The sequence below is a fragment of the Aspergillus undulatus genome (assembly GCF_047715775.1).
Source record: "Aspergillus undulatus strain CBS 261.88 unplaced genomic scaffold BDV17scaffold_50, whole genome shotgun sequence".
NCBI classification, from domain to species: domain Eukaryota; kingdom Fungi; phylum Ascomycota; class Eurotiomycetes; order Eurotiales; family Aspergillaceae; genus Aspergillus; species Aspergillus undulatus.
This window is the reverse complement of record NW_027396654.1, coordinates 191,643-216,618: the sequence shown is the minus strand read 5'-3', so window position 1 is coordinate 216,618 and position 24,976 is coordinate 191,643. Positions and strand designations below refer to the sequence as shown.

At 52.1% G+C, this 24,976-nt stretch overlaps 8 protein-coding genes across 8 annotated transcripts; 3 read left to right on the top strand and 5 right to left on the bottom strand.

Moving 5' to 3' along the window:
• Positions 1 to 246: 246 nt before the first annotated feature.
• On the bottom strand, positions 247 to 1,419 carry BDV17DRAFT_179291 (type II myosin). Its single transcript, XM_073754913.1, has 3 exons — positions 744 to 1,419; positions 553 to 696; positions 247 to 493 (listed from the first exon to the last, which is right to left on the bottom strand). Exons 1-3 carry the CDS (start codon positions 1,194 to 1,196, stop codon positions 305 to 307), a joined length of 786 nt encoding a protein of 261 aa, XP_073612621.1. The 5' UTR covers positions 1,197 to 1,419; the 3' UTR covers positions 247 to 304.
• A 395-nt stretch (positions 1,420 to 1,814) lies between these two features.
• On the top strand, positions 1,815 to 5,585 carry BDV17DRAFT_179168 (uncharacterized protein). The gene is made up of 2 exons (XM_073754911.1): positions 1,815 to 2,699; positions 2,754 to 5,585. The coding sequence occupies exons 1-2, from the start codon at positions 1,895 to 1,897 to the stop codon at positions 5,432 to 5,434; spliced, it is 3,486 nt and encodes a 1,161-aa protein (XP_073612620.1). The 5' UTR covers positions 1,815 to 1,894; the 3' UTR covers positions 5,435 to 5,585.
• Positions 5,586 to 8,020: 2,435 nt separating this feature from the next.
• Positions 8,021 to 8,609, bottom strand: BDV17DRAFT_179240 (uncharacterized protein). The gene has a single exon (XM_073754912.1). The coding sequence runs from the start codon at positions 8,564 to 8,566 to the stop codon at positions 8,240 to 8,242; it is 327 nt and encodes a 108-aa protein (XP_073612619.1). The 5' UTR covers positions 8,567 to 8,609; the 3' UTR covers positions 8,021 to 8,239.
• A 1,031-nt stretch (positions 8,610 to 9,640) lies between these two features.
• On the bottom strand, positions 9,641 to 11,072 carry BDV17DRAFT_271400 (uncharacterized protein). The gene has a single exon (XM_073758794.1). It carries the CDS (start codon positions 10,416 to 10,418, stop codon positions 10,140 to 10,142), a length of 279 nt encoding a protein of 92 aa, XP_073612618.1. The 5' UTR covers positions 10,419 to 11,072; the 3' UTR covers positions 9,641 to 10,139.
• Positions 11,073 to 12,040: 968 nt separating this feature from the next.
• On the top strand, positions 12,041 to 14,333 carry BDV17DRAFT_179136 (DHHC family palmitoyltransferase). Its single transcript, XM_073754910.1, has 5 exons — positions 12,041 to 12,476; positions 12,528 to 13,032; positions 13,080 to 13,203; positions 13,253 to 13,293; positions 13,352 to 14,333. Exons 1-5 carry the CDS (start codon positions 12,365 to 12,367, stop codon positions 14,091 to 14,093), a joined length of 1,524 nt encoding a protein of 507 aa, XP_073612617.1. The 5' UTR covers positions 12,041 to 12,364; the 3' UTR covers positions 14,094 to 14,333.
• A 1,609-nt stretch (positions 14,334 to 15,942) lies between these two features.
• Positions 15,943 to 17,111, bottom strand: BDV17DRAFT_271395 (uncharacterized protein). Its single transcript, XM_073758793.1, has one exon. It carries the CDS (start codon positions 16,427 to 16,429, stop codon positions 16,184 to 16,186), a length of 246 nt encoding a protein of 81 aa, XP_073612616.1. The 5' UTR covers positions 16,430 to 17,111; the 3' UTR covers positions 15,943 to 16,183.
• On the bottom strand, positions 16,554 to 17,262 carry BDV17DRAFT_178893 (uncharacterized protein). The gene has a single exon (XM_073754909.1). The coding sequence runs from the start codon at positions 17,084 to 17,086 to the stop codon at positions 16,679 to 16,681; it is 408 nt and encodes a 135-aa protein (XP_073612615.1). The 5' UTR covers positions 17,087 to 17,262; the 3' UTR covers positions 16,554 to 16,678.
• A 1,727-nt stretch (positions 17,263 to 18,989) lies between these two features.
• On the top strand, positions 18,990 to 21,588 carry BDV17DRAFT_178847 (uncharacterized protein). The gene is made up of 2 exons (XM_073754907.1): positions 18,990 to 21,134; positions 21,192 to 21,588. The coding sequence occupies exons 1-2, from the start codon at positions 19,448 to 19,450 to the stop codon at positions 21,395 to 21,397; spliced, it is 1,893 nt and encodes a 630-aa protein (XP_073612614.1). The 5' UTR covers positions 18,990 to 19,447; the 3' UTR covers positions 21,398 to 21,588.
• The last annotated feature ends 3,388 nt before the right edge of the window (positions 21,589 to 24,976 follow it).

The window sequence follows — 24,976 nt, the reverse complement described above, 5'->3', positions numbered from 1 at the left end:
CGCCGGAGATTTGACCTGATCGGGAGAACTCAATCCGAATAAACTTGCCGAACCGAGACGAGTTGTTGTTCCTCACAGTTTGTGAGTTACCAAATGCCTCAAGAATCGGGTTGGCCCTCAGGATTTGCTGCGAGAGAGTATTCATTTGCTTGGCTCCGGAGCGGGAGTATAGATTATCTGATGTCGCGACGGCCGCAAGGTACTGAATGACTTTCTTTGTGTTTTCCGTCTTGCCTGCTCCAGACTCTCCACTATATGTAATTGTCAGAGGTGATATTTCGTTCATAGTAATGGCGCAAAACACTTACGTCACGAGGATACTTTGGTTTTCACCCTCCTCTACCAGATTCCGAAATGCTTCATCGGCCATGGCGAAAATATGTGGACGAGTCTCCTCTCGACTTCGGCCCTTGTACATCTTGATATATTCATTGGAGTATATAGGCAGTGGACAGTAAGGATTAACCGTGACCAAGAATAGCCCGGAATAGGTCTGGTGGGGGACTGTTAGTTAATTTTACTCCATGAATGATTGGACCCTGGACAACTCACATATATCAAATCTGCCTGGTATCGACTATGAAGATTGTGGACCACAGAGGCCTCGTTCAGATGCGTAAGTTCAGCCATGTCGTCCGCCTTGTCAAACTTTGCCGGGTTGACTCTGTCAACTTGATCGACGTCCACCTCCCGTTGCTTCCAGGTTGTAAGTATACGTATGACCCATGATTGATTGTCCTTACCTGTCCATCGTCTGTCTGTACCAGTAACCGCCCTCCATCCTGCTCTTCCAAGACAAGCCCCTTGACGAAAGCCTTTTCTGGGTCCCGTAACCAGACGTACTTATTCCCCGAGAAGTCATTGTCGCCTTCTTGCCCCCGGATCTGGTCCGCGCCTCGGCGTAGATCCTCTGTCTTTATAAAGTCAGGCGCAAATGTGCCGGACGCAACGTCGTTTCTCAGAGAGTTCGACCTCTGGCGGTCTGCATTTCGAGCGAAGGGTGCGATGGAGGAGTGGGATATTGAGGAAGAGTTCCGAACGTGACCTCTCGGCTCTTCGAACTTTCCAACAGATGCCAGGACTGCTGACTTGGGGCGCGTTTTTGTCTGTGGACTTGACGACGGCGACGGTGAGGGAGATGCGCGGCCGAAGGGGTTGGCACGCTTTGGTGAGCCGTTGACTTGAGAGGGGAGCATTATTGCTGTGAGTATTGTTTATAGCTCATTCTTTTGGGATAGGAAGCTGGGAAAGTAGAACGCAAGGAGAAATGAATCAATGGCATGAGCAACAGGGATTCGCTCAGCGCAGCGTTCAAGTGACAGAAAAGGCGCAAGATGCAGGACGTCAGGATGTTGACGAGAGATGTTGGGGTTCGACGTAGGGAACTGACGCAGGTGCACCAACCATCCAGGCGTCAAGTCGATCATGGATCCTAGCAACCTGGTCCGGTCGTTGGCTGAATGCGCCCAAGCAGTGGTCCCTCCCCACCGTTGGCCCGGTTAGCGATGTAAAAGTAAACAAACAGCTGACTACTGCCGCCCGGGGTTGCGTCCTCAGGCATCAAAGCCCACCGATCGCGCTAGTCCCGATCTGAGCCTCACGCATCACGTGGTTTCCGCGGCACACTCGATTCTTTTTTGATGCTCTCAAGGTTCCTCGGCGTTGCGTCTGTGTTCTCCTCACTTCCACCATCTCCGCTCGTTCATTCTTTTAGATTATTCACTTCCCTTATAGGTTTATCCTAGTGAAGGAGTTTGGTTCAACCTATATACTGGCAGTTAATCACTGGTGACGGTCGCAGCAACGGCGCTGGTCTGTCCTTGACGCGACCCACGGTGTAATTCACTAAGTGATGTTTTACCTGAGGACGAGCGACGCTTGACGGATCAAATATATGCCTCGCGCAAAGAAAAAGCCGGTCGCTTCATCTAAGCTTCCTAGCGCGCCAATACATAACATGTCAAATCACCCGGTGCCCCCAGCGCCTCCCTACTGGGGTTCTTCCAACTATACGCAGCAATGGACTCAACGGCCGTCATCAGGCACCCTGCCCTATAATGCACACCCTAATCCAGATCCCTCTGCTCCTTCACAACAATATCACAACTTCGAGAGCTTTTACGCGAATGCGCACCTTCCAGGCTTGGGAGGTGTGGGCGCAACTGGCACCTTCCCCCCGCCACCGTTTGCTTTTCCCGGCACTTTTCCTCCTGCAGTAGGCGCTCCTCAGTTTGCGAATCTGGCTTACCCTGCGATGCCGCTTGCCCCAGCACCTCCCCAGCTTCATCTCCCTCAGAACCAAGCGTCAACGAACGACTTCACCCATTCCACACATTCAAACACGCCCGGTCTCCAACATATGACGACCACCAATTCAAGGCCAGACTTGGATCGGGAAGAGGGTGAGTTGACAGACATCGAAGCTCCTGCGACGACGGAACAGCAGTCTTATTCCCAACCGGACGCGCGACATTCAAAAAGCAATATCCCGAGCGCACAGAGGCCTGCCATGGCGGCCAACGGAGGAGACAAACAGGCGCAGATGGAACACATACAGGCCCCGATTTCGAATGGAATCCATGACGGCATTCGCCACTCTGGCCTTGTTCATACGAACCGCCGCGAGTCGCTGTCTTCAGAACTTGAAGAAGGAGAGGCGTCACCTGAATCTCGTTCCTCTAGTAGAGATAGCGGATCCCGTATTTATCCCCCAGCGATGTAAGATCTACACGCCAGATGCTAACTCAATCCAGCGTATAACCCCCCAATGCCAGCAAATGCCAGATCACCCTCTATGCCAAAATCGGTACCCCAAGCTCTGCACCCTGATAAAGCTACTGGCGCTGTGGACTTACAGCTTTCTGCCTCCACCGATCTACAGGCATCTCCCGGATCTGCTTTATCGCTTGCTCAACTCAGAGTACAAGCACAAGGCGCTCTCCTTAGCTTGGTTCCACATAGCATTCGCTACAGCGAGCTCGTTGGTGAGGGCATCAATCCGACTGTGCTAAAGCAGCTGTATGAAGAAGTCGGCATCAAAGTACCCTCTACACCACCAGCCGATCTAGATGTAAGAGCCAATACCAGCGAGGATGTTCTCGCAGGGGCAAATCCATCCGCCAATCTTGGGGAAAGCCATCGATCCACCAAACAACCTGAGCCTCAGACTCAAGTTGCACAAAAGCCGCCCTCCATTGAACCAAGCCCGACACCGCCTCAGTCCACTCAAGCGAACCCAGCTAAGCCTATGGAAAGGAAGGAGGTCATCGCGCGGATGCTGGCCGCCAAAGCTGCTAAGAAGTCACCAGCCGCCGCACAGTCCCAACAAGATGCTGCACAGTTGGCCCTGCCTTCTCAAACAGTAGCTGCGACGATCGAGCGATCCTCCGCCTCCAGTCCTTCTCGAGATTCATCTGCGAATGAAAAGGAATTGCGCGTTAAGGAAAAGAACAGGGCGCAGACTGAATTAGCGAGGCAACGCATTGAACAGCTGAAGAAGCAGGGGCTTATGAGAAATTTGCAGAAGTTGCAACCTGACAGCCATGTTTCTGATAAAGAGCAGGGTGTCTCTGTCCAAGACTCAACGCAGCCCCAAATCTCCGCTGCCATACAACATCCCCTGCCTGAGCGGCCTCCGCTCCCCGAGTCTGCTTCCCACGACCAGATTCCTGGCTTATTTATGACCGGGCAAGCACCAGCAGGGACAAACGGCACTCACGTTACCCCACTCCAGGATGCAACCCTTGAAGCAGTATCTCAGCCTCGCTCCGCTCAACGTAAACGCCCTCGAGCATCAGACTTTGATGACGATCCGATTCCGATTCCGGTCCCCAAGAAGACTTTCAGTAACGGCACGAACCATCTGCCTTCCGAGAGACTTGTCATCGACATTAGTGACGATGAATTCTATGGTGATGGTGACGAGGATGTTGATATGCATGTTGGCACAACCTCTGCGGATCTTTCAAAGAGTGCCGGCGCTTTGACCGCAGAAGAATCTGCCCGGGCGTATCAACCACCGATTGAGAGCCTTCTTCCCCATCGGCCCGCAACATCCCAAAGTTTTGGCCTTTCTACGTCATCTACCCCTAACAATCTCAGAAACAGCGAGCAGGAGGATTTGAGGAAGAAGGATCTTGAAATTCAAGCTATGCACCGGAGAATCGCGGAACTCGAGCAACGCAAGAAAGCCAAACTAGCGAGCCGTACTCAATCCCCTCATGCCTCAGACTCATCCCCTCCCGAGCCCGCCGTGCCTGTTTCAGTGCCGCCCATCAACAACGGCAAAAATATTGAAGAGCTTTTAGCGCCCATGGAAGCCGATGACCTACGGAAAATGAAGGCCAAGATTTTACGAATGCAGGAGATCGAAGCTGGTGTTCCTTCGCTGGGCGCTGAAATACAGAAAGCTGAAACAAAACTCGTCGAAGCAAAGAAAGAAGAAGAGAGACTGGCGTCAGAGCTCGCGAAAGGCAAAGAAGGTCTACGTCAACTCATGCAAGAGCTTGATACTATCAAGTTGGAGGTTTCTGGGCTGTCGCTCGATCACGTCAATGCAGCACTGACTAACATGGAAGCGAAGAAAAACTTGCCTGTCGAAGTTGTCCAAGGTATGCTTCGAAGATTATCGATTCCGGAACTGCAACACTCGAACATAACAACTTACAATCATTACGCTATAGCTCCAGGCTATGAGAACGAAGCCCCAGATGAGGGTATCCCCGCCGCCCAACTGGTACCTGAAGCTGATGTGCGAGCGCAACAAGACCCCTCCCATTCTGAGCATGCTATTGCCACAGCCTCGACTGCACCGACCGCTGAAAACCAGTCGATTGCCCCTATCGCTGCAGAAGCCTCTGTCCCCGACGCAGCCGCCGAAGAGCCATCAGATACTTCTATGTCTGAAGACTCTAGCTCTCCAATGGATGAATCTTCAGACGATTCCAGCAGCGACTCGGATTCATCGGATGAAGAGATTCCAGACGCGCAGAATTCTGGCACGAACCCTGTCGCTCCCCTGAACGAAGTCGAAGCCACCAATGCAAGCCTTCCAAAAGGGCCAGAGGGACATGAACTAGAAACTCACCCTCATGAAAGCCAACCCTCCGACGCCCTGGTCCGAGACGATATAATGCTCGATGCTGGCGGCGAGATTCAAGCACAGGAGTCGGAGAATCGCGCGTCTCGAGAGTCCTCTGTTTCGGAAGCTTATGAGCCCCCGGAACCAGAAGAATCTGCTAGTGGATCTGAATCGAGCTACTCCCCTGCTCCCAGTCCTGACTTCCACAGTCCCGCAACAAATATGGATGTTTCTGGGTCTTCAGAAGATCAACCTCTAGAAGCTGGCGAGCCGCTAACTGCAAAGGTCCAGGAACTGGAACCTCAGCAATCAAGCCAATATTACTACGACATTGGCCCTCTGGATGTGCGATAACCTCGTTTTCTGTCGGGAGATCGACGCTGACTGGCCGCACAGAATGCGCGACACCCTAAGGACTCGCAACGTAAATTCTCACCTTACAATAGCCCACTGAAGTTGTTCAAGGCGTATCGATACCACCCCAACTACCATGACAGTGTTCCCGGCGGCTACCGCTCCCTAACCTATAGCCATAACATTGACCCTTTGAAACATTTGTGTCCTTTCGAGACCTCGGGGGGTATTTGCAATGACCGTTCCTGTGAATATCAGCATTTCCGGGATATGGCTCTTAGCGGTGCGTCGACGTTTAACAATCACTTGCACAACTCCTCGGTCTCGCCCAGCACAGACCTCGCCTTTCCCTGACACTTGTTCCCCATAACTTCCTCTTTCCGCACTTCTTCCATACTAAACGTTTTTCGCCTGTTCATTTTGCTGTCCCAGTTGTCTCTTTTTCTACCGTGCGGATGCTGACGCACAGGTGTATTAACCTCGACAGATGACAAAATTCTCGTCCAAATGGGCTCACTTCGGGAGGGCAAGACTCCGGAAGAAAACGACAAGTACGTCGCAGGTCTCAAAGAGACTATCAACGACATGCGGCGCGACAAGGTGAAAGATATGAACACCGTGGCCACAGAGATTGCTGCATACCGTAGACGCTTTCTTCAAGACCCCACACGGGTCTTAGCCCTGTAATCACAACAGGCTATGACTCCAAGTCAACACCGGATACACTCAACTAAGGGAGCTTCTCAGTATCTACGCAGGTGAGCTGCAACATCGCTATTAGCATCGGCAGAGCATCCGTGTTTGCATAATACGGCTATGTCTTTCAAGATGCCAATCCTCACTATATTCGGCTCGAAGAGAGTCTTCACGCTTCTAAGGATACCCGACATTTCACCCATCTGCTGGGCTTTGTCCCTCATTTTCAATTCCCCTTGTACTATTCATCGGTCATATATTGGAGTTTGGCATACCGCGAACGAGCGTGGAGTTTGGGGGTTCTTTTCTCTTAGTTTCTCCAGCTGGGACGTAGGCGATCACCCGCCTTGAGACCAGGACAGGCCCAATGATTGAAAAGCAAGAAAAAAAGAAAAGAAAAATTATAACGTACGTTGAGTGAGGTCCTCCCAAGGCTGGGTTCAGCAGCATCGGCCTGAACAATCAATCCCAATTCCCATAGCGGAGTTGCTTTGGGATTGTACAGCAAATGGTATTCAATCATAGGGGATACATATATTTAGCTTTAGTGATAATTCTATGTGTTTTCTTCGAATCCATTTTTCCATTCCTTCGTCTTTGCTCGTAACGTGAGCCGTATGGCGGACATTCTAACATTGAGCTCCAGCCTCGAGGCATTCTCCTTACCTTCCTATCTTGTCTTGTCTGTTAGCATACACCTATCTGTTGCTACTAACGAGCACTGGAATACTATCTATGCTTCGAGATCGATAATTGAGTACAATGGGTAAGTTGCCATAGACTGGTCCTATGCTCTCAACTCTTTACTCTACACGGCGAAGCCGACTTCCAGTAGCTAATTTCCGCTTTCCGCCGGGAGTAGGGGATCTGGATCTGTCTCAGGGACCGAAGCACTTCAAACAATTGGCCGCTCCGGCCGGGGGTTGTGCCACATATTTCAAGGGGCTCAGAATGGACATCAGTTACAGTCTTACACTGGCCGGAGTAGTGGCTGCAAGATCTACGGAGTAGATGGTAGATTTCATCAGACTCGAAGGGAGAATGGAGATATCTCAATGACCAAGCCACAAGGGCATCGCAAAGCCTCCAGTCTGAAACAAAACCTTAGCGCAGTTGCAGGTTGCAGATGTCGATTGCAGGTACAGCATCTTCTCAGCCCATCTACCGGCCCAGCTCAGCCAAATCTTAGTTAACAACCTAGCCATCTGACATGAGCATGCGCTTACCAACAAGACCCCCACGAACGACTGAATATCCGGCATCCATCCGATGATCGCCCGAGCCAGGGCCTGGGCCGTCTGTAGCCTGTACAGTATACAGAGTAATCTGCAGCCATCCGCGTCTGCATCCGCATTCGCATTCCAGCCCCTGAGTAAGTACGCCCTACCCGCCGTAAGATGGGATGCCGAATCGCCGGCGCGATCTGGATGTGCGCGGCACAGTCGAACCTGAAACCAACCTTAGCATACTAGCAAGCGAGCCATTGGAGGGCTCATCCGTACATAAGCTGACTCTGACTCTGACTCTGCAGAACGCAGGATGGAGGATGTAGGTAAGGTACTCCTCACGCATTCCAGGATCATCACGACTAAGACCTGGATCGACCCGCTCATTCTTTCCTTTTGTTCTTGGCTGGTGAGCTGACAAGAGCTATCTGGGCTACAATTGCATTGTCAGTAGGTGTTTGTGGTGTGGCAAGGTAGGTACTCCACGTAGTTGAGCAGAAGAAATCGAGACTTAGACTAGGCTGTGCTGTGTTGTGTGTACAGTGTACCCAACATAACCACATTATGCACATAGTAATGGGACTGGAACGGAGCATTGTCCGACCGACATCGGAAGACACAGACGACACCTCGTGCACCACGGTTCTCTGATTGAGGCTCGGCTCTTGCATCTGTTAGCCCCTTGCGTTGCGTTGTGCAGTGTAATGCGACAGGGCTGAGCTGATTGTAAATGAGATTGTTAACTGGGCCAGTAGGGGCTGAGTTTATTGTTGGTATAACCTCGACTCGAGAAATGCCTCGAGAATGGATGGGGGCAGGTTGTACGGCCCCAAGTGCAGTGCGGTGCGCAGAGACGAGATGTTTTAGGCTTTAGATTAGTTAGTTAGTGCCCCGGGCGATTTGGAGTCGATTGGATGCTAATATTAGAACCGGGGAGAATAGAACTCGATGCGATTTGCGCTCGTTGCAGTCGCACCAAGCCGTTCGCTTCGGCTATTGTAGACACTGACAGCGGCGAATATAGAAGCGAGGTTGAATACGAACTGGTTGTGCACGAGCTTGACTCGAGACAAAGATAGAAGCAGGATGAAGTTGAGGTCAAGTGTAGTTGTACGAAAGGCTGGAGCAAATGACACTTGACCGAATCTGGAACAGCCCAACCCGCGAGGGCGGACGACAAAAGTACTTCCTGTCCCGCGCTGCCGCGCATCACTCTCAGAAAGCTAGATAGCAGCACCTCAAGTTCAAAAATTCTCAAACACTCGTAACGAATAACAACTGTAGTTTCTCAAACAAAAATCTCAACCCGTAGCGGTAGACATAACACCAAAGTTCAAACAGAGCCAACACAGCCCCTCAGCAGCCCTCACGACAGTCAAGACAAGACAAGAGTGAGTCAAAGCTATGCAGGGAGCAGATCCAGTGACCGACCCTCTGTGTCATCTCCGGTGTAGAGAATCTAATTCGTCGCAAACTATGCGTGAACGGAGCCAAAACCGTTCGTAGTAACCGTTGGGAATGTCGGAGCTGAAGCACTCCAGCTGCCTCGGATTGAAGGGTCCAATCTCTCAAACACCGCTTCTTTTGTATGCGGAGAGGAAGGAATGTATAGTAGAACGGCGGTGATGGATGGGATTGGACGTTGAGAAATTGGAACTTGAACTTGGCCCGGGCGGGCCAGGGCAGTGGGACTGGGCAATAATCTGGGTCAGTCGGGGAACGTCCAGGGAATGGACTGTGGGCTGTGGCTCGTGGCCGTGGGACCCACAATGACACTCCCGCGGTGATGCTACTTACTTGCAGTGTTGATGTTAATCAACGGAGTAACTACTAGTTAATTTCCAACTCCATCGCGATGTAGAAGCAAGCTGAGTCTGCTCCATAATTATCCGTAGCCGGCAGACCATTTTAGCCTTGGAGGCTGTTAAGTCGTAAATCATTAGTCTAGCGCAACCCACTAGAGTGGTGCAAGAGCCCGGAGCAGCAGAAGCAGCCAGCTGGCCTGAATCCTGAGGCAGGAGAGATGCATTGCGCTACTCCGCATCCGGCACGCACAAGGCTTGCGGCTGAAGGAGAGGACCACCGTTCGTTTGAGCGCTGTGCTAGCTTTCTCGAATCACGATGCTATTCTGGGCTTCCGGCAAGATTGATGTTCATGGTGCAGGTTATTCTGCATTTTGACTTGGTCAACAGCTTTATTGCGTATTTTCTTCGTCTCGGTGCTGTTTGTGGGTTTAATGATGGTTAGGCCGCCCATTCTACTGTTCGGGAAGGGAGGTTCATGCGCAGTGGTAAAGGTAGTTGAGATTCACTATCTAGGTACAGAGTTATCATTCAAGATAAGGGACGAGAAATGATCAAAGAGGAAAAGCAATTATTGAGATAGAAAGAACATCAAAAGAGACAAAGAATATAGTGATTCCAGAACTCCACCTCTTCTATGCGAACAAGATAGCTCATCATAACCGTACAACAAACCAAGTGTGACAAGACCAGCTCTCACAAATAAAAATGACAGCAATAACAACCCAAATATGAAAACGTGCAACTGATATAATATCCTGTATATAAACGCCAGATGTGTCCGTAAATGTTTCAGGCTGAATCCCGCTCTATGCCATGCTTATAATATAGTCGTACCGAGGTCACTCCAAGAACCGAAAGCCAATCGTCAATCAAAGTCGCGTAGAAGTCGTGATCTGCAGGTTGCTTGCTGATTAGGATCCGCTCTTGTTGGTTGCAATCCTGTCGAAGTTTCACTTCACAGTGGGTTGGTGTGGTGTTTATTTGACCTCAGTGCAGCAAGAGCAGGCAACGTGGTGGCACATCACACAGGCTGGTTGACTTTTGTACACTTTTGGGCCGTCGCCGCATTTGCAGCACACCCACATAGCAACGTTGCTGTAGTAGTTTGGTCGTCGGCTGCCGCTGTGGTTGTGGCCGTGGTAGGCTCGCTGCGAGCGAGGAGCATGCTCAAGCAGTGATGAGTCCATGTCGAATGCGGCGGGGAGAGACTGGTAGCTCTCAAGAGCTTGCGAAGGGACGTAGTGTGGGTACGGCATTGTTGTAGATGTTGAGGTAGAAAGTTGTCTCTGACTTGTATGCAGGTTGATGGTAGACAGTAAAGTGAGTGGCAAGTAGATGGATGCTTGTATGAAGTGGATGTAGACAGTGAATGATGAACTCGAGACAGCGAGGCAGAGGGTCCTTAAGTATCCTCGAGCAAGAGCAGATGTAGTCGGATATGAATCACAAAATAATATTTACCCTCCAGGCAGAGCCAGGCAAGAACGCCCTAAGGCTATGCCTGAGCCACGATGTGGATTACCCAGCATCTTCACCCTCTGACAGCACCGGGTCCATGGTAGGCCTGGATTGACGACGAGCGAAGAGAACGGAGCCTGATTCGCGCTGAAGGAGTTCTTGTAGAACAGAATTGAGTCAATTCCAGGACGTTCTCTTCAGCATGCTAAGTTGGCTGTTGAGTCAGCCTGGAGGGCGGAGGGGGCACCGATCACGTTGGTGCATCCATTTCGAGGCAGACGAGGCTCTCACGCCCGCCTTTGGCCCTTTGCCCGGCTATGAGGGCTCCGCTTTGGCAGTCGGCCCCGGGTTCAAAGAGCTGAGCGACGCGAGGTCCGAAACAGCATCATTCACCGTGTTACCGTCAGCTTCTGGTGGAATGGAATGTTGGTGTTCTATCTCAGCTGTTGTTGCTGTTGTTAGTGTGGTTGATGCTATGGGCGGGAGCTGGAGCTTGGGAGCGCTTGTTGCGGGATGCAGCGTCTGCCTAAGGACTATACACTACGCAGGCACCACTCACTGCCTCGGATCCACCTCGGCCAGTGAACGTACAGTTTGTCAACGGGGATTGCCCAGCCTTGCTGAAAGATGTCGTCGGTGGAGACGGATACTGCTCGATCATCTGTTCCTGTCTCTCAGTCTGATTGACTGCCAGGTGAGCCGTACTCCGCTTCGTAGCCCAGCAGGCACCGGCTCCTGTTGCCTGGGTCATCTTGCTTCGAGCAGTTACAGAGTAAAGAAAATTACGTTCAAGAATTATTATTTTACTTTCTTACTTCTGCAGTGCTGCTGTTGGTGGCATGAAACCTTGAAACGACAGAGTATGCGCCCACTGCGCTGGGATGGATGCAGGTGCTGGTCAGACAAAGTCCCAACAACCAACTCCTCGGTTCACTGGCTGATTTCGCCAGTTCGATTCAATCGACGCCTGATTGCACGATCGCCCGGGTCCTGCGCTTATCACCTCGTCTCAGCGTAATCGCCGGTTATCACTCAAAATCGCGCACACGCCCAAATTTGCCCTGTTACCCCCAGGGTAGGTCCTCGTGCTCGTGATGTCTTCTAGACCGATCGCAAAGCCCGGGTTGACGGCCTGAATCGGTGAAAGGCAGATATGTTCATACCTACCCTAGTCTCGGAGTGTAAACCGTAATCAGCAATCGCATAGGGTAGATACGAAAATGCCTTGGGGACTCGAGATATACTGTGGATGCGCTCGTGTTTACGCGGGGAATCCCGAGTCCATGATCCCCGGCCAGGCGTCGCTGTTTCGCGCACGCGAATGCGATTGAGCAGATCTGCGACCGATGACGCACGGTCACGGTTTGTCTCAATTTTTTGCGTGGTGCCTGGGGTGCGGTCTGGAAAGGATGAGTCCCGGTCGACAGCCCTCGAGATTGGGGGTGAAGAGAATGGAGGAACCTTGGATCGAAGCTGGCGGCTCTGGAGTTTACAGTCCAGATCCGCGCAAGGCTATCGTTATCATCACGTGCCAGGTTTGTGCTGTTTGCATGCGTCTCCCCAAAGTTGATCGCCGGGATGCGACCACGAAGTCAGCATCAAGAATCCGTCTGGCCTTGTCTTTGTACATAACTTCTATCGCGACTTGAGTATGCATGTGTATAGGGATATATACTACAGACTTTCTCTTTTATGATCCCTCAATGCGGAGCCGCTTCCACCATCGGCATCCAGTCAACGTGAGATGGCCAGGCAACCAGACCGGCATATCAATCTCGCCGTTGCCCGAGCTATCCCAGTGACTATCTTTGGCATAATCATCTACGCTTGCTATGCGATCACAAAGCCGTTATGCAGTAGGTTTGAGTTACTGTTTGCGCAACGGCTACCATGCTAACGGGGCTCAGTTGACTATCTAATCGATCCGCTCCCGAAGTATGCCCGTTCCAGTCGCGTTGGCACCGGCGCCGCGATTATCGCTGTCTTCTACGTCCTCCTGCTAGTCGTGCTAATAACCTACGCTCGGTTACTGTACAATGTGGTGTGGAACCCCGACCTCCTACCTCGATCCTCAGAGGCCGCGGCGGAGAACCAATCCATGCATGCACCGCCTCGGCATTCGCAGGACCGGCCGCGGAGGAAGAGGAAAGGACGTCACAAGTCGAAGCGGTCCGAAGTATCGGATAAGCCTGCGGTGGATGTTGAAGCAGCGCTAGATTATAATGCGCAGCCGATGGTGCTGCCGTGGGACACCGCTGGGCTGGAGAACTTCTACAAGAAAGACGTCTTTGTTTGCCAACCGGATGGGAGACCTCTATTCTGCTCGAAATGCTGCCACTCTAAGCCGGATAGGACGCATCATTGTCGCGAGGTAGATCGGTGTGTTCGGAAAATGGACCACTTTTGTCCTTGGTGAGTTTGTCGATTTCGCATTGGTTGGCAGTTCTGACGACTTCAAGGGTGGGAGGTGTGGTTTCTGAAAAGTCGTTTAAGTTCTTTATCCAGTTTGTGTTTTACACGGCAGTATTCTGCGCCTTTATACTTATAGTATGCGCTATTCTCACTGCCGAGCTGAAACAAGACGTGAGCCCTATCTTCCCCGATTAATAGGTTTCCAGACTAACCTCCCAAGACCGGCGAGGTTAATCCCCATTGGGCTATCGGCATTGGACTGTAAGTACCATGTCACGTTGCGGCACAGCTATCGCGGTTCGATGCTGACGGCGTGCAGGAGCGGATTCTTTGGCCTATTCGCTTTCGGAATGACCATGAGTTCTCTACAACTGGCCGCAATGAACCTCACAACAATCGAAAACCTCAACCGGCGATCCGTAGTATGGACCTTAGCCATCCGGGTCCCAAACCACTTCCTTCCCCGGCTTCAGCCCGGCTCAAGATGGGCCCCAACTTTCCGCACCATAACGTACCCCTTACCCGCCATACCACCTCCCCCACCTCCTCCAATGTCAACCCACCCTTCCGGACCTGGAGCCGAACAAGGCAGCCAACCACCGCCGCCCCCTCCACCCCCGCAGACAAACCCTCCCACCGAACAACACGTCTTCGCCATTCTCCAGACCCTCCCCGGCGAGAACCCCTTCGACCTCGGCAGCCCCCTCAAGAACGTCAAACAGGTGCTCGGCCACTCAGTCATTGACTGGTTCCTGCCCCTCAAGCGCAGCCCCTGCGGCGATCACAGCAGCGCAGAGAGCGAATTCGCCATGGGGCCTGTGGTGTCGCGTCTGAAGAAAGAGGCAGGGCTGGATTTGGCTCCTGGGGCCGAAACTAATAATAGTAATCATAATCATCGTCCTGATCCTGATCCCCACGCCGCGCCGGCAGATACCGACGCAGATCCAGATGGCAATGCAGATACGAATGATAATGCTGACGGGCTGTCGAAACATAAGCACAGACATAAGCGCCGGCGAGGGAAGCATTCGCATCATCATCATCAACATCAGCAGACCTGACCGCGCTAACTTAACTAATCCTTACAACTCTTGGCTCGGTCTATAGACATTGTCAGTCTAGTACTCTTCCCGCCCTTCTTGCATAACGAATCCCTGGTCGTTTGTCATCGGATTGAATTGAATGGGTCTTCTTGGATGCTAGAGCGTTGCGAGTCCATTGCATTACTGCTATTACATTATATGCTCTTCCTTTGTGCTCTACAGCGTTATTGCATAGCTCTTTACTTCTTACCAATCATTTTAACACCTGAACACCACTTAATTCAGTACTAGTTCGTTAATCAGCCAGCTAGCATGTTAGCATATGGCCACCCTCATCGCAAGTCGCACCCACGTCGCTGTATAGGTATGAGGTGAGTATATATCATCGCGATACACATACTAAGAATCTCAGGCTCTCTGTGTTCTAATGATTAATTTGATGGTCGAACGATCTGGAAATATAGCCATGCGTGGAGAGTGGCGAGGGGGACGTTTCCCATGCACATGCAAATCCTGGACAACCTAAAATGGCAAGCAGTGAAAATCAGCCCCCATCCGACCCGACCCGATGTACGGACTGCTGAAGGCAGGATGGAACGACTCACAGGAGAATTAAATGAGAAAGGCGCGTGCGGGCTCCGGACCGCCGCGCTGGTCGCTCCTTCTCCAACTGAGACGAATTATACACCTGAACAAGGAAGGAGCAACCGCGGGCCTCAATTCTTGAAGGAAGGAACGACCTCCAGCTGGAGAGAGATCCGATAAGGAAGGTACGCCTAGGCCGGGGCCGTGGTCTATTACGGGTCGATCCTTCCTCAGCAGAGATGGTCTTATCCGTCTATCTTTCCGAGGAAGGAGCAACCGCGGCCGGGCGTCCCAAGGGGAAATAAACAGGTAGCAAGACAGTTCGAAGGCTTTTGGCCCTGGGAATACATCGTTTCAGTTCAATCGGTTATGTAGACATCTTCTCGGAGGCAACATATATTCAACATACAATACCCAGTTCTTAACAGATACGAGATAGTCCATGGTTTAGCTTCAAGATTGTTAAGCAATGTATTCATTTCATCCGTTGATTTAGCTTAAGTAGATCGGATGACTCGCTTAGATACCATCCCAGCCCAAGGCCGATGAGACCAAGGCAACCTATATGAAAGGCTCATCGAGGTCTACGGGGCGCTGTACCATGACTTCTTCTCCATTTGACTACCTAGATAGCTCGCCCGGGAGCATTGGCACCCCGCAAATAGAAGAAAACAGGAAGAGAGCCCACTACCTAGGACACAGGCTTCTACTAGAAGAGTTCTACCCCACATAGCTACGGATGCCCCATGCGGCGTCCACCGGCGCATGCGTACGTAGTCCATCAGAACAACCGATCCAGACCACCCTACGTAATCCGATGGTAGATCCCAATATGCCTTGGGTATGAATTCCGCGCTCACCCGTCCAATGATAACCCACATCATAAGCGCGCCTTGCTCCAAACTCAATATTCGTAATCGTCCTAGACCCTGTGAGCGAAGACTTACCCAGCCACAACATAGATCCTGTCAGCCACGACGAGCAAGATCGTCGAGTGATCTATCCATTGGAAGGGGTTCCAGCGCCCTGACCCTTTGAACTCATATTAAAATCAAAACACAAAATCTCAGAATCTCAATGATTCAATCCATGCCATATTGAATAGGCTGATGTAAGACTGGCTGTGCTAACTGACCAACTAAGGGTCGTGACTGTGGCTGGGCAATGGACGCTAACCGGAGCCCTACATACCCTCACGACCTCGGCCTAAGGTTGCGTAGTCAGTTCATGGCAGCCTCGTTTTGCAGGGCAACATTGCCCATTCCCTACCGCTTGTTCTTTTGCAGTAGTTGCAGCATTCTGATGCCTTGGGAGAGAGTGCGTCATTTTTGATGATCTCTTTCATTGTTCAGTATTGACATTGAAGATGATTGCGTGTATGCTAAGGAACAGACCTAATCTAACCGTCGCTATGCATGCTTCGCTAATAGGAATGGAGAATGCAACCTTTGGTTCCCCCAGCAAGGTAATAAGGAAAAAGACAGAACAAAAAGTTTAGGCCCGTATGCGACAAAACGCCAGGTCTAATAATACATATGAGGCAAAGAGCAAGAGAAAGGAAAACTAAAAGCAAAGCAAAAACAAAAGCAGGACCGAAACCAGCAAGACGCCGTGAATAACAAGCTCATAGAGAAACCTATCTCAAGACGGGCTAAAAAAAGCAGGGCGACAGGAGAGAACAGCTCGGCCAGGTCTATGCAGAAAAGTCGAGAAAAATGGCGAACAGTGCTATATAGGGCGAGACAATCTCCCGGAATCAAACGATACATGAACGAAATTCGTTAACGTGAAGATGCAAGGGAAGTGGAGATTGATGAGGAAACGGCGGGGAGGGTATGCGCGAAAGAAGGCCCGGTCAAGCAGGTAGCAGAGATAGTGCTGAGCAAGCCTCAGGTGTTGAGCTTAGTTTAAAGGCATGCAAATGCAAGTCCGGCACGAGCGCGCAGCCGACGCGGCACAAGTGATGAGGTTGAGAGGTCACTTGCTCATGGCGGTGATGGAAGAGGTGGTGAACGAGGCTAGGAGAGATTGTAGGTACCGGTGTACGGAGGACACGAGGGACACTCGCCATGCCCGCAGATAGGGCACACTCTGCTGCCCAGAGCTGGGTTAACCGGCTGTTTACAGCGACAGCATTGCCACCAGCCTGCAATGCTGGGGGGTGGTCTAGCGAACAGAGTGGGCGTACCGGCTGTGCCGGAAGTCTTCGTGGTGGTAAAACACATTTCTCTGAGTAGGGAGCGAGCTTGAGTGAAGGTAGAGGATTGGATTTGAGTTGGATCTTGAGCAGTTATATCTGTCTTGAACTCGAAGCTTGAAGAACTTGAGAAGCACAGTGAAGGAGTGCAGATTTCCAGACGTAGCAGATGAAGGCAGGCTTTAAGACACAGCGGGAGAATGCAGGCTTTCACGTCTTTATAGAGCATTCAAAAAAGTGAAGCAAGCCGGGTGATAACCCGAGTTCACCTTGCGCAGCCATGAGGGCAAATCAACGCAGGCGATCCAAATGTCGCAATACCCGGTGAGGATTCCACCGGACGACCCAAAGATACCTAAGCAAGAAAGACCATTCCATGGCCGAGTCGATAAGGTGTGTAAGGCGTTAAGGTAGCGAGTTGCGAAGTATCGAGATCCCAGGCGACCTTGAGCTAGCACTTCATCGCAACAGGCAGAGACGAGCGCACCGTTGGCGGCATTACCGCAAGCGCAGTGTGGCTGAGCTACCATCTCGATGGGCTCGTAGGCGGCCACTGTGAGAGGCGCTTCAACGGCCTCAGGATGCGGACGAAAACCCTAGGTTGCCCCCCATTTCGGCCTAGTAAGGGAAAAAGGGTGCTCAAACGGTTACCCAACGACATTTCGAACAAGCGTATCAACAATGCCCTACTTGGGTCGGCACAGAGGGTACCAGCTCTGAAAGCGCAAGTGGTTGAGTGGGACAGGCTCGCCCAGGAGTCGGTGACCGATGCTTCAGCTGGGTGTCATATATATTGTTTTCACCCGCACGACTGCGGATTGAGCCCAGCGCATTAAGCGACAGAACCAGTCGACCAACGAAATGGCGCTGAACAGAACTGAACCCTGTTACGCAGTCACCGGAAAAGTGAAGCGCTGGACCTGGGCGAAGGTGTGATGACTACCGCAAGGGTCTTTGAGCAATGCGAACGCCTGGGGAGGCATTTTGTGACGTGTAGCCGTTACTTCGGAGGGATCTTGGAGACTTGAACTAGCGGGGCGTGGTGAAGCCTGCGCAAGGCTATCCCTGTCACACACAGCGAACAATGGGCTCGGTAAGAACCATTAGTCGGCAGGCCTGGTGCTTGTAAAGGCCAAGTCGTCGCTTCTTTGCCTGACAATGGTGCCCGTGCAGCAATAGAGTATAGACATGCAATATTCCATACATCGCACTTATCTCGTAACTGTTTTGTTTCGAGTTGCGATTGACAGGATGACGTCAGTGAGTAATCGAGTTTGGGACCATGGACCAATTTGGATAGCACACTCCAAGTGGAAGGCCGAGGCAGAAAGGTGAAGTGGAGTGCGCCCTGGGTCGCGCTCAATGAGGACGGGCATGGCATTTCCAGAGTGTAGCCCAGAGACCGGAGATCTCCGATGGGCCACGATGCCTTTACCGACCTTCTTGGTTGACACGTCGAAAGTCACGATGTTCAGACAAAGGATGCGATGACTTGTGTCGGCTATTATTGAGAGTCTGCATTGCACCCTATTTTCAGCCTCATACCTTAATGCAGGTCCACCGCCTTTGCATCCTGAATGGCGGTGGCAGACTCGCAAGCAATACTTAACGCATGTGAAGTGATGACGGGTGAAGAGGACTGACCTCACGCCGAGTCCCAACTTCAATGGCATTGGCCCGCTGTAGGCGGATAATCGGCGAGACTGCCAGTGGGAGTGGCCTCAGTTACCAGTCCCAGTGGCGACTGAGACTCGGACCGTGGACGAGGCTAGAGAGAACCCCATGATTCTCCAGGGCACTGAAGGATGATATTCCGAGTGGGTAGAACTGGAGATTTAGTTTGGTCGGGCGTGACTTGACTTTGGTGAGAAAAAGAACGACCATGGACGGAGAGAGTAGCAATTGAGTTGTGAGTTTTGAGGCAGTGAGACAACGCGGGGAATAACGTGACCCCTTCCAAAGGTCGACTGCCGCCCTTCCGTCCATGGTTCCTTTGTTTATCCTCTTCTATGCATTGACAGCTATAATCTACCTGTCACAACAAAGTCCTTGAAACCTCACCGTCAGGCCGAAACAAATCCCGCCCGCTGATTCGCCCCGCCCAGTTGGACAGTTGGACAGTTGGACTCGCTGGTGGATTCGACTCTCCCGTCAGGCGCCTTTCGTCAGCGCCGCCGGCCCGCAGTCCTCAGACCATCGTCATCCCCATCCTCTGCTCGAGCTCTGTCCAGTTATTCATCTTCTCATTGGATCCGTCGAATCCGCTTTTCGCCTTCTATTGTTTTTCTCGAATCCAGATTCCGGATTTTCACTGGCCTTTGTTTCAGCGTGTGAAATCTCAGGCGCTGGGAGTTGTGGTCCACCATCCCCACATTCAGTGGCTTCAACTTCAGACTGCCCTTCGTTGCTTTTTCAACTCTCCCAATAGTTTTCGGAGCGCCAAAGCTTCTTTGCTCTTATCATTATAAGGATTTCCCGAGACGCATTCCTCCTGACCTCTCATTGACCATATCTCTCCGTCTCACATCTTCGGTCATTGATAAACCGACAAGCATCGTGCATTGCGGTTCTTTGCCTGCAAGTTCCAACAATGGGCTCCGCTGCGCGTTACCGGCCTATATCGCCGAGTGCCTCCCAGATGGTCGATCCCTTGAGAGCCTCGACAGGCACATTTCAACTCAGCTCCTCCTACGATCCATACGGCCCCGCCACTGGCCGCCCCGCGTACGCAAGCTATCGCTCTGACGTGCCTTACTCGCCTTCATACGATCCACGCTATACAGTCCCATCACGACTTGAAGCTCATCCAGTCTCTAAACAGACCTATCGGGACCATGGGAAGGCCACCAAGCTGAGAACCGAGTATGCAATCCGGCCCAGGCAGCGAAGCAGTACCGCGACCGCAGCAGACTCCCGCGACAGACTTGAGCTCCCATCAATTTCTCCGATTTCACGAACTTCACCCGTGGTACTGTCCGACTACGGTCGAGCCCCAAGTCCTCTTACAGACCAGGATGGTTATCTCATGCCCGCGTCTTCCAAGCACAACAGACACCACCGCTATTCCTCTTCCTTCGACTATTCGAGTGATACTGGGCGGCACCCAACCTCTCGGAGGCCCTATGGCGTATACCCAACGCATGAGCATGGTGGCCGACGACGCTACCCACATACTGGAGGCCTTCGGAAGGGGCAGGACATTGACGATTACGATGCCTATTCCTACACCACCCCGCGTGAACAATTTGAGAAGGAGGCTAACGCCAAACTACAATACCACCGGAGTGCCAGAAAAGAGCGGCCACTGAGCCTGACAGGGATCGACGATCCGCATCTAATGGCACGAAAAGACCCTCGAGCGCTAGGACCCCCACCCTCATATCGCGGGTTTGATAAGATGAACCGCGACGAGCTGCGTCGATCGACGTACGGGTATGTAAACAGCGAGCTAGACCTAGCGGGCGTGCGACAGCGCTCACCACGCTCAGTCGCTCTACATCACGACCACGACGAGGGTTATTCTTCGCATAGGGATGACTATGACGATACTCGCCTTGTTCATCGTGAGAATAAGCGTCCCGACAGTAACGCGCGAGCTCACGAGAGCCATGAAGCGAGGGCTTCCTCCAGCAGGCTATCCCCACCTTCGATATCCAGCAATGGTCTCGGAACCGCTGTCTTGGCCAGCGGATACTCGGATGATCTGGACTATGACCATTCGCCTCGTTCTGATCGCTATCGGTCGCGAGATCTGGCACCTCGCGACCATAGTCGCTCAAGGAGGCGCTCCAGACGACGTACAGAGAGTGATTCCGATGCATACACCTCAGATGACGACCTGAAGAAATACCGACGAGAACCATCGGTGCGCCCAAAGATAACCGGCTCCGATAGTTCGAAAGAGAACGACCACCCGCACCGTCACCGTCCTCGCTCCCGCCATCATGGCCGGTCATTAGACAAGAAAACAGACCAGAAAAAGATTGAATCCAAGGAACCCGAGGCGCCACCCAAAGGAATTCTAAAACCACCGCGCGACAAATTCCCAGAGGAACCCAACCCTGTTCGAGAAGGCGTGGCACCACTCAAGGACGCCCACAAGAAGGGCATCCCCCCTGGCGCCCGTTGGACCAAGATTGACCGCCGCCTTGTAAATCCAGCTGCATTGGAAGCGGGCCAAGAACGATTCGAAGAACGACCGGACCATGTCATCGTCCTGCGTGTGTTGTCCAAGGAGGAAATCCAAGCGTACGCTGTCAAGACGCAGGAAATTAGAGGTATGTCGATCGTCTTGAATTTCCCTTGAGAAGTAGATACTAACACATTTCCCTCAGACTCCAGATACAAGGACTACGTCCAGGACCGCCGTCGCCAACGAGAGGAAGACCGTCGACGCGGCCGCCCAGTAGACGACTTCTCTAGTGATGATGAGGATGAAGACGACGACGACTCCCCCCTTGCGATTGAGGGGCCCGGTCCCGACTCGAAGTCTGCGCCGCGGAGCTCAGGCACGAAGGCGGAGCCTGCGCGGCCGGCGTAGACGTGGGACGTGGAGTGATTCATGGCTGTTGGCTGGGACAGCGGAATGCATGAGCATGAGCATGAACGTAGAGTATAGGGGGTGGGATCTGTGTTGTTTGCTATTTAGAAGATTTGATATTGGATCTCCGTACAGATACAGACTACGAGCAGCAATCAAGCATCATCTACGTTGTTCATCGGTTACTCCAGTTGGCCCTTTCCCTCTCGAAGCCAGTTCAAACGGACCCGAGCCTCTAACGGTAGTCCCATGATAGATCTACCGTAGCTTTAACTTACACCTATTATCCGCCGTCATGACCTCCCCTTAGCTACGACAATACAACCTCACTCAACTTACTAAACGCCACAACAGTAGGTAAGAGAGAACAATGAAAAAGAAATGAAACCCACCCACCTCATTGTCATCCCCCAATAACCACTCCCCGTAGAATCTCCGTATCCACTACATGGTTACACAGTACACAACACAGTTCAACACAACCGCCCAACGCCCAACCTGCAAGCAGTTCCAGTCCGAATGACAACCCCATGCCACTTTGCTCCAGGTCATTGGTACGTAGGCCGAACCGGAGGTTGGGAACATACATACCGACTCCCTAGGAGGGGTGCAGCGTAGGTAGGTGGATGGTAGGTGGATGGTACTAGTCTAGATAAGCTACCCAATTACCTTACAAACCTATATGTCCCAATTCCATTCAGAGTCGTTTCTTTCGGCCGGCGCGCGCAGGTGCAATGTGCTGCTGTGCAGCGCAGCGATGTACTGCTGTGTTGTGTAGTGCTGACTTTGTCTTGCCAGACTAGGTCAGTCCAGCCCAGCGAGGAAAGGCGAGGCAAGGTGAGCTTGCTTGCTTGCAGGGGCATGCCATGTCCGGATGTTGACCGTTTTCTACCTCTCGCTCACCTGCAGTAGGTGAATTAGATACGGGCGGCTGCACGCCTGACGGTGAATTGCACTTGAGTGTGCGGCGCGACACAGTGTAGGCGAACTATGAGCCGTTCTGGTAAAAGGGTAAGTCCGCTGTAAGTCCGAGGTTGGATTGGTGTGAGTGGGCGAGCGAATGGAGGACTAGACAGGGCGAGGCGCAGGTGTACTCCGTGAAGATGCAGTGCAGTGTAGTCTATGCAGGCGCTGGACGAGCGCGTGATATGGTTGGCGGCCCCTACTTCCCTTTATGGTGAGTCTGAGGCTTGTTTGCTTCTTCTTGTGATTCATGACGCCCAGCGGGCGGCTTGCCCTTCTAAGATTGCATAGAGGCCCGAGTCTGATAGGATGCCACGGTACTTGTGACGAGGGCACAGGAGGAAAGGGAGAGGGGGCCGGAAGGAGGGAGGCGGATGACGAATGGGTGCGACGCGGTGGTTTAATTTTCGCGAGGCTCTGTATGCATGATGAGTGCTAGTGCGTCGTTTCTGGATAGAGGAGGAGGGGAAGGACAGGGTGAGAGAAGTTACTTTGATGGCGCTCTTCGCCACCTCACAGAATAGTCCGCTTCCCTCGGAGACCATACAGGACAGGTATGTCGTCCTCTCATCGATATCGCCAATCCTCAACCAAGGAGCGTTCAGTGACTACGAGTCGCCGAGATGGAGCACTATGCGATACATAGAGGTACCTCCATATTTGTATCCATGCATGAAGCAGTGGTTGTAAGGACCAGCTAGTACGCGCCTGAGCCTCGGCCTAATCTAGTCCATCCTGACCCAACTATAACTCATCGATAAACAAGTGCGGAAGGACAGGGAATCAGCGGGAAGACGTGCATTAGGTGAAGAACAAGGGCATGGATCCCTTGGGTGTGGTCGATCTGTCAGGCCCTTGAGCGCCATCCCATATTGTGTACACTGCAGACTGCAGAAACAAACGGCGGTAGTCGATACCTGCCTCTGACGTTCGGAGCCAGTGTCAAGGTATGTTTTCTTTTTCCATATTTCTTTTTAGGCCACCTGTCAGCGTGCGACTCCAAGGGGGGAAATGAAGTGTGGGAAAGTGATTGTTTCCTAGTCACATGCGCGGTTTTCTTGAGGATGATTGACAATGAACAAAGCTATTCTTTTCTTCTGCTGATATATGGACGAGGCTATAGTAGGTCGCGACTGTTACGACCGAGACCGAGACCAACGAGTCGCGACCCATGAGTGGTGGTTCCGCCCTCGGTAATCCTGAAGATGCCTTCGTACCTGTGCCTTTGCTGGTATGTCGAGTTTCCCCGATGACGAACGTCGTGGTGGCTTGCTAGTCCGAGCCAATCATAAGAAGCCGTTAGCAGAAACGATGAGCATTTTAGCCAGTAACTGTGAGAACGCGGGCCTGAATGCATACATCGTTATTAGTATGGGGTATCTCGGTCGGCTGCACGGTACTCAAAAGTACAGCAGTCGCGCCTCTGACTCTGACAGTGGGCGAGGGATAAGACGAGGGTAAATTAACCATGTAAATCCGATACAGGCCGTCTCGAGACCGAGTACAGAAGTAAGAGGCGCCGCGAAGGTTCGGCACACCCCACATTTGCTGCTTGTCGGTGAACACCAGAGTCTCATCGCTCTCGGAATTGAATTCCTCCAGGTTCACATTCTCCTCGTCAGAGACCCAGCCACAGGAAAACTTTGGTTTGAGGGGACAGGATTCCAATTGAGTTTCCCATTATCAAGAAGTCGCACTCGGCTCGGAGATGAACTGGCAAAAAAGGCACACTTGCGGTCCATGGACGATTGTCGCTGAGACCTAGGCCCTCGGAGCTGCCCCGTCAAGTCGTACAAATTACGAAAGTCTCCATCGCTTCGGGCAGTTCCACCCTCGATAATGCCGATAATCACCCGCCTATAGTGTGAGTGTCAGTGCGCGGAATTTTCAGCCAGTCTAAGCAGTGCGCAGGGCCTAATTGGCGTTAAGATGATTATTTCGCCGCGCCCAACGACCTCGTCCTTGCAAATTGAAGTGAGGTTAAATTGGCTGATGTCTGTTGATCCTTTCGGTCTCGACCTTGCGTATGGAGGAGCCTGTCGGGAGCTGTCGGGAGCTGTCGGCCTAGGCTTATGTTTCTGTGAGATTGATCCCCGTGGAGTCCATCCCAAGGGGCCGTGCCATGTCTTGCAGATGGCTACTCCTATACAGTAGCATGTTCCGGGGGATTCTCAGAAATGATGGAATCGTATCTTTGTAGTAGTTCCGGATGGTGGGGCCGCGCTGCCGGTTGCCTCCAAATGCCCGCTTGCCCAAGGCCCCTAGAGTAGGGCTCAGATCACACGTTCTCGGCCTAAAATCTGACTGAAGCCCTTTCGCCATGTTCATTACAGCGTCAGTAGATTGGAATATCGTATCTGGATACTTTGCAGAGAGTCAGCGACCAACCACCAGCTCAATCTGGTATGAGCAGCTCCCAAGTGTTTTCTCCGTAAAATCAGGATGGACCGAAGATGGAGAGTGATTGGAAATCTCAATCCCAGCTAGGCAGCAGTAGCTTCCTTAGCTCTGCGCCTCTTCCGTCGGACCCGAACGTAGCGCTTAAGGAGAAGGGAACACTTTTTGGTGGTCGGCTAATCTCATGGCGATTTGCAGTCGTGGAAGCAGTCTCTTTAA

Bases quoted from the DNA above. Each gene is read 5' to 3' on its own strand.
- BDV17DRAFT_179291 (XM_073754913.1), bottom strand. From the start codon at position 1,196: ATGCTCCCCTCTCAAGTCAACGGCTCACCAAAGCGTGCCAACCCCTTC. The intron at 697-743 runs GTAAGGACAATC...ACAACCTGGAAG, and splicing joins TACAGACAGACGATGGACAG to CAACGGGAGGTGGACGTCGA. The intron at 494-552 runs GTGAGTTGTCCA...GTCCCCCACCAG, and splicing joins ACCAGGCAGATTTGATATAT to ACCTATTCCGGGCTATTCTT.
- BDV17DRAFT_179168 (XM_073754911.1), top strand. From the start codon at position 1,895: ATGCCTCGCGCAAAGAAAAAGCCGGTCGCTTCATCTAAGCTTCCTAGC. The intron at 2,700-2,753 runs GTATTTATCCCC...AACTCAATCCAG, and splicing joins TAGTAGAGATAGCGGATCCC to CGTATAACCCCCCAATGCCA.
- BDV17DRAFT_179240 (XM_073754912.1), bottom strand. From the start codon at position 8,566: ATGCGCGGCAGCGCGGGACAGGAAGTACTTTTGTCGTCCGCCCTCGCG.
- BDV17DRAFT_271400 (XM_073758794.1), bottom strand. From the start codon at position 10,418: ATGCCGTACCCACACTACGTCCCTTCGCAAGCTCTTGAGAGCTACCAG.
- BDV17DRAFT_179136 (XM_073754910.1), top strand. From the start codon at position 12,365: ATGGCCAGGCAACCAGACCGGCATATCAATCTCGCCGTTGCCCGAGCT. The intron at 12,477-12,527 runs GTAGGTTTGAGT...AACGGGGCTCAG, and splicing joins GATCACAAAGCCGTTATGCA to TTGACTATCTAATCGATCCG. The intron at 13,033-13,079 runs GTGAGTTTGTCG...GACGACTTCAAG, and splicing joins ATGGACCACTTTTGTCCTTG to GGTGGGAGGTGTGGTTTCTG.
- BDV17DRAFT_271395 (XM_073758793.1), bottom strand. From the start codon at position 16,429: ATGTATCGTTTGATTCCGGGAGATTGTCTCGCCCTATATAGCACTGTT.
- BDV17DRAFT_178893 (XM_073754909.1), bottom strand. From the start codon at position 17,086: ATGCTCTATAAAGACGTGAAAGCCTGCATTCTCCCGCTGTGTCTTAAA.
- BDV17DRAFT_178847 (XM_073754907.1), top strand. From the start codon at position 19,448: ATGGGCTCCGCTGCGCGTTACCGGCCTATATCGCCGAGTGCCTCCCAG. The intron at 21,135-21,191 runs GTATGTCGATCG...CATTTCCCTCAG, and splicing joins CAAGACGCAGGAAATTAGAG to ACTCCAGATACAAGGACTAC.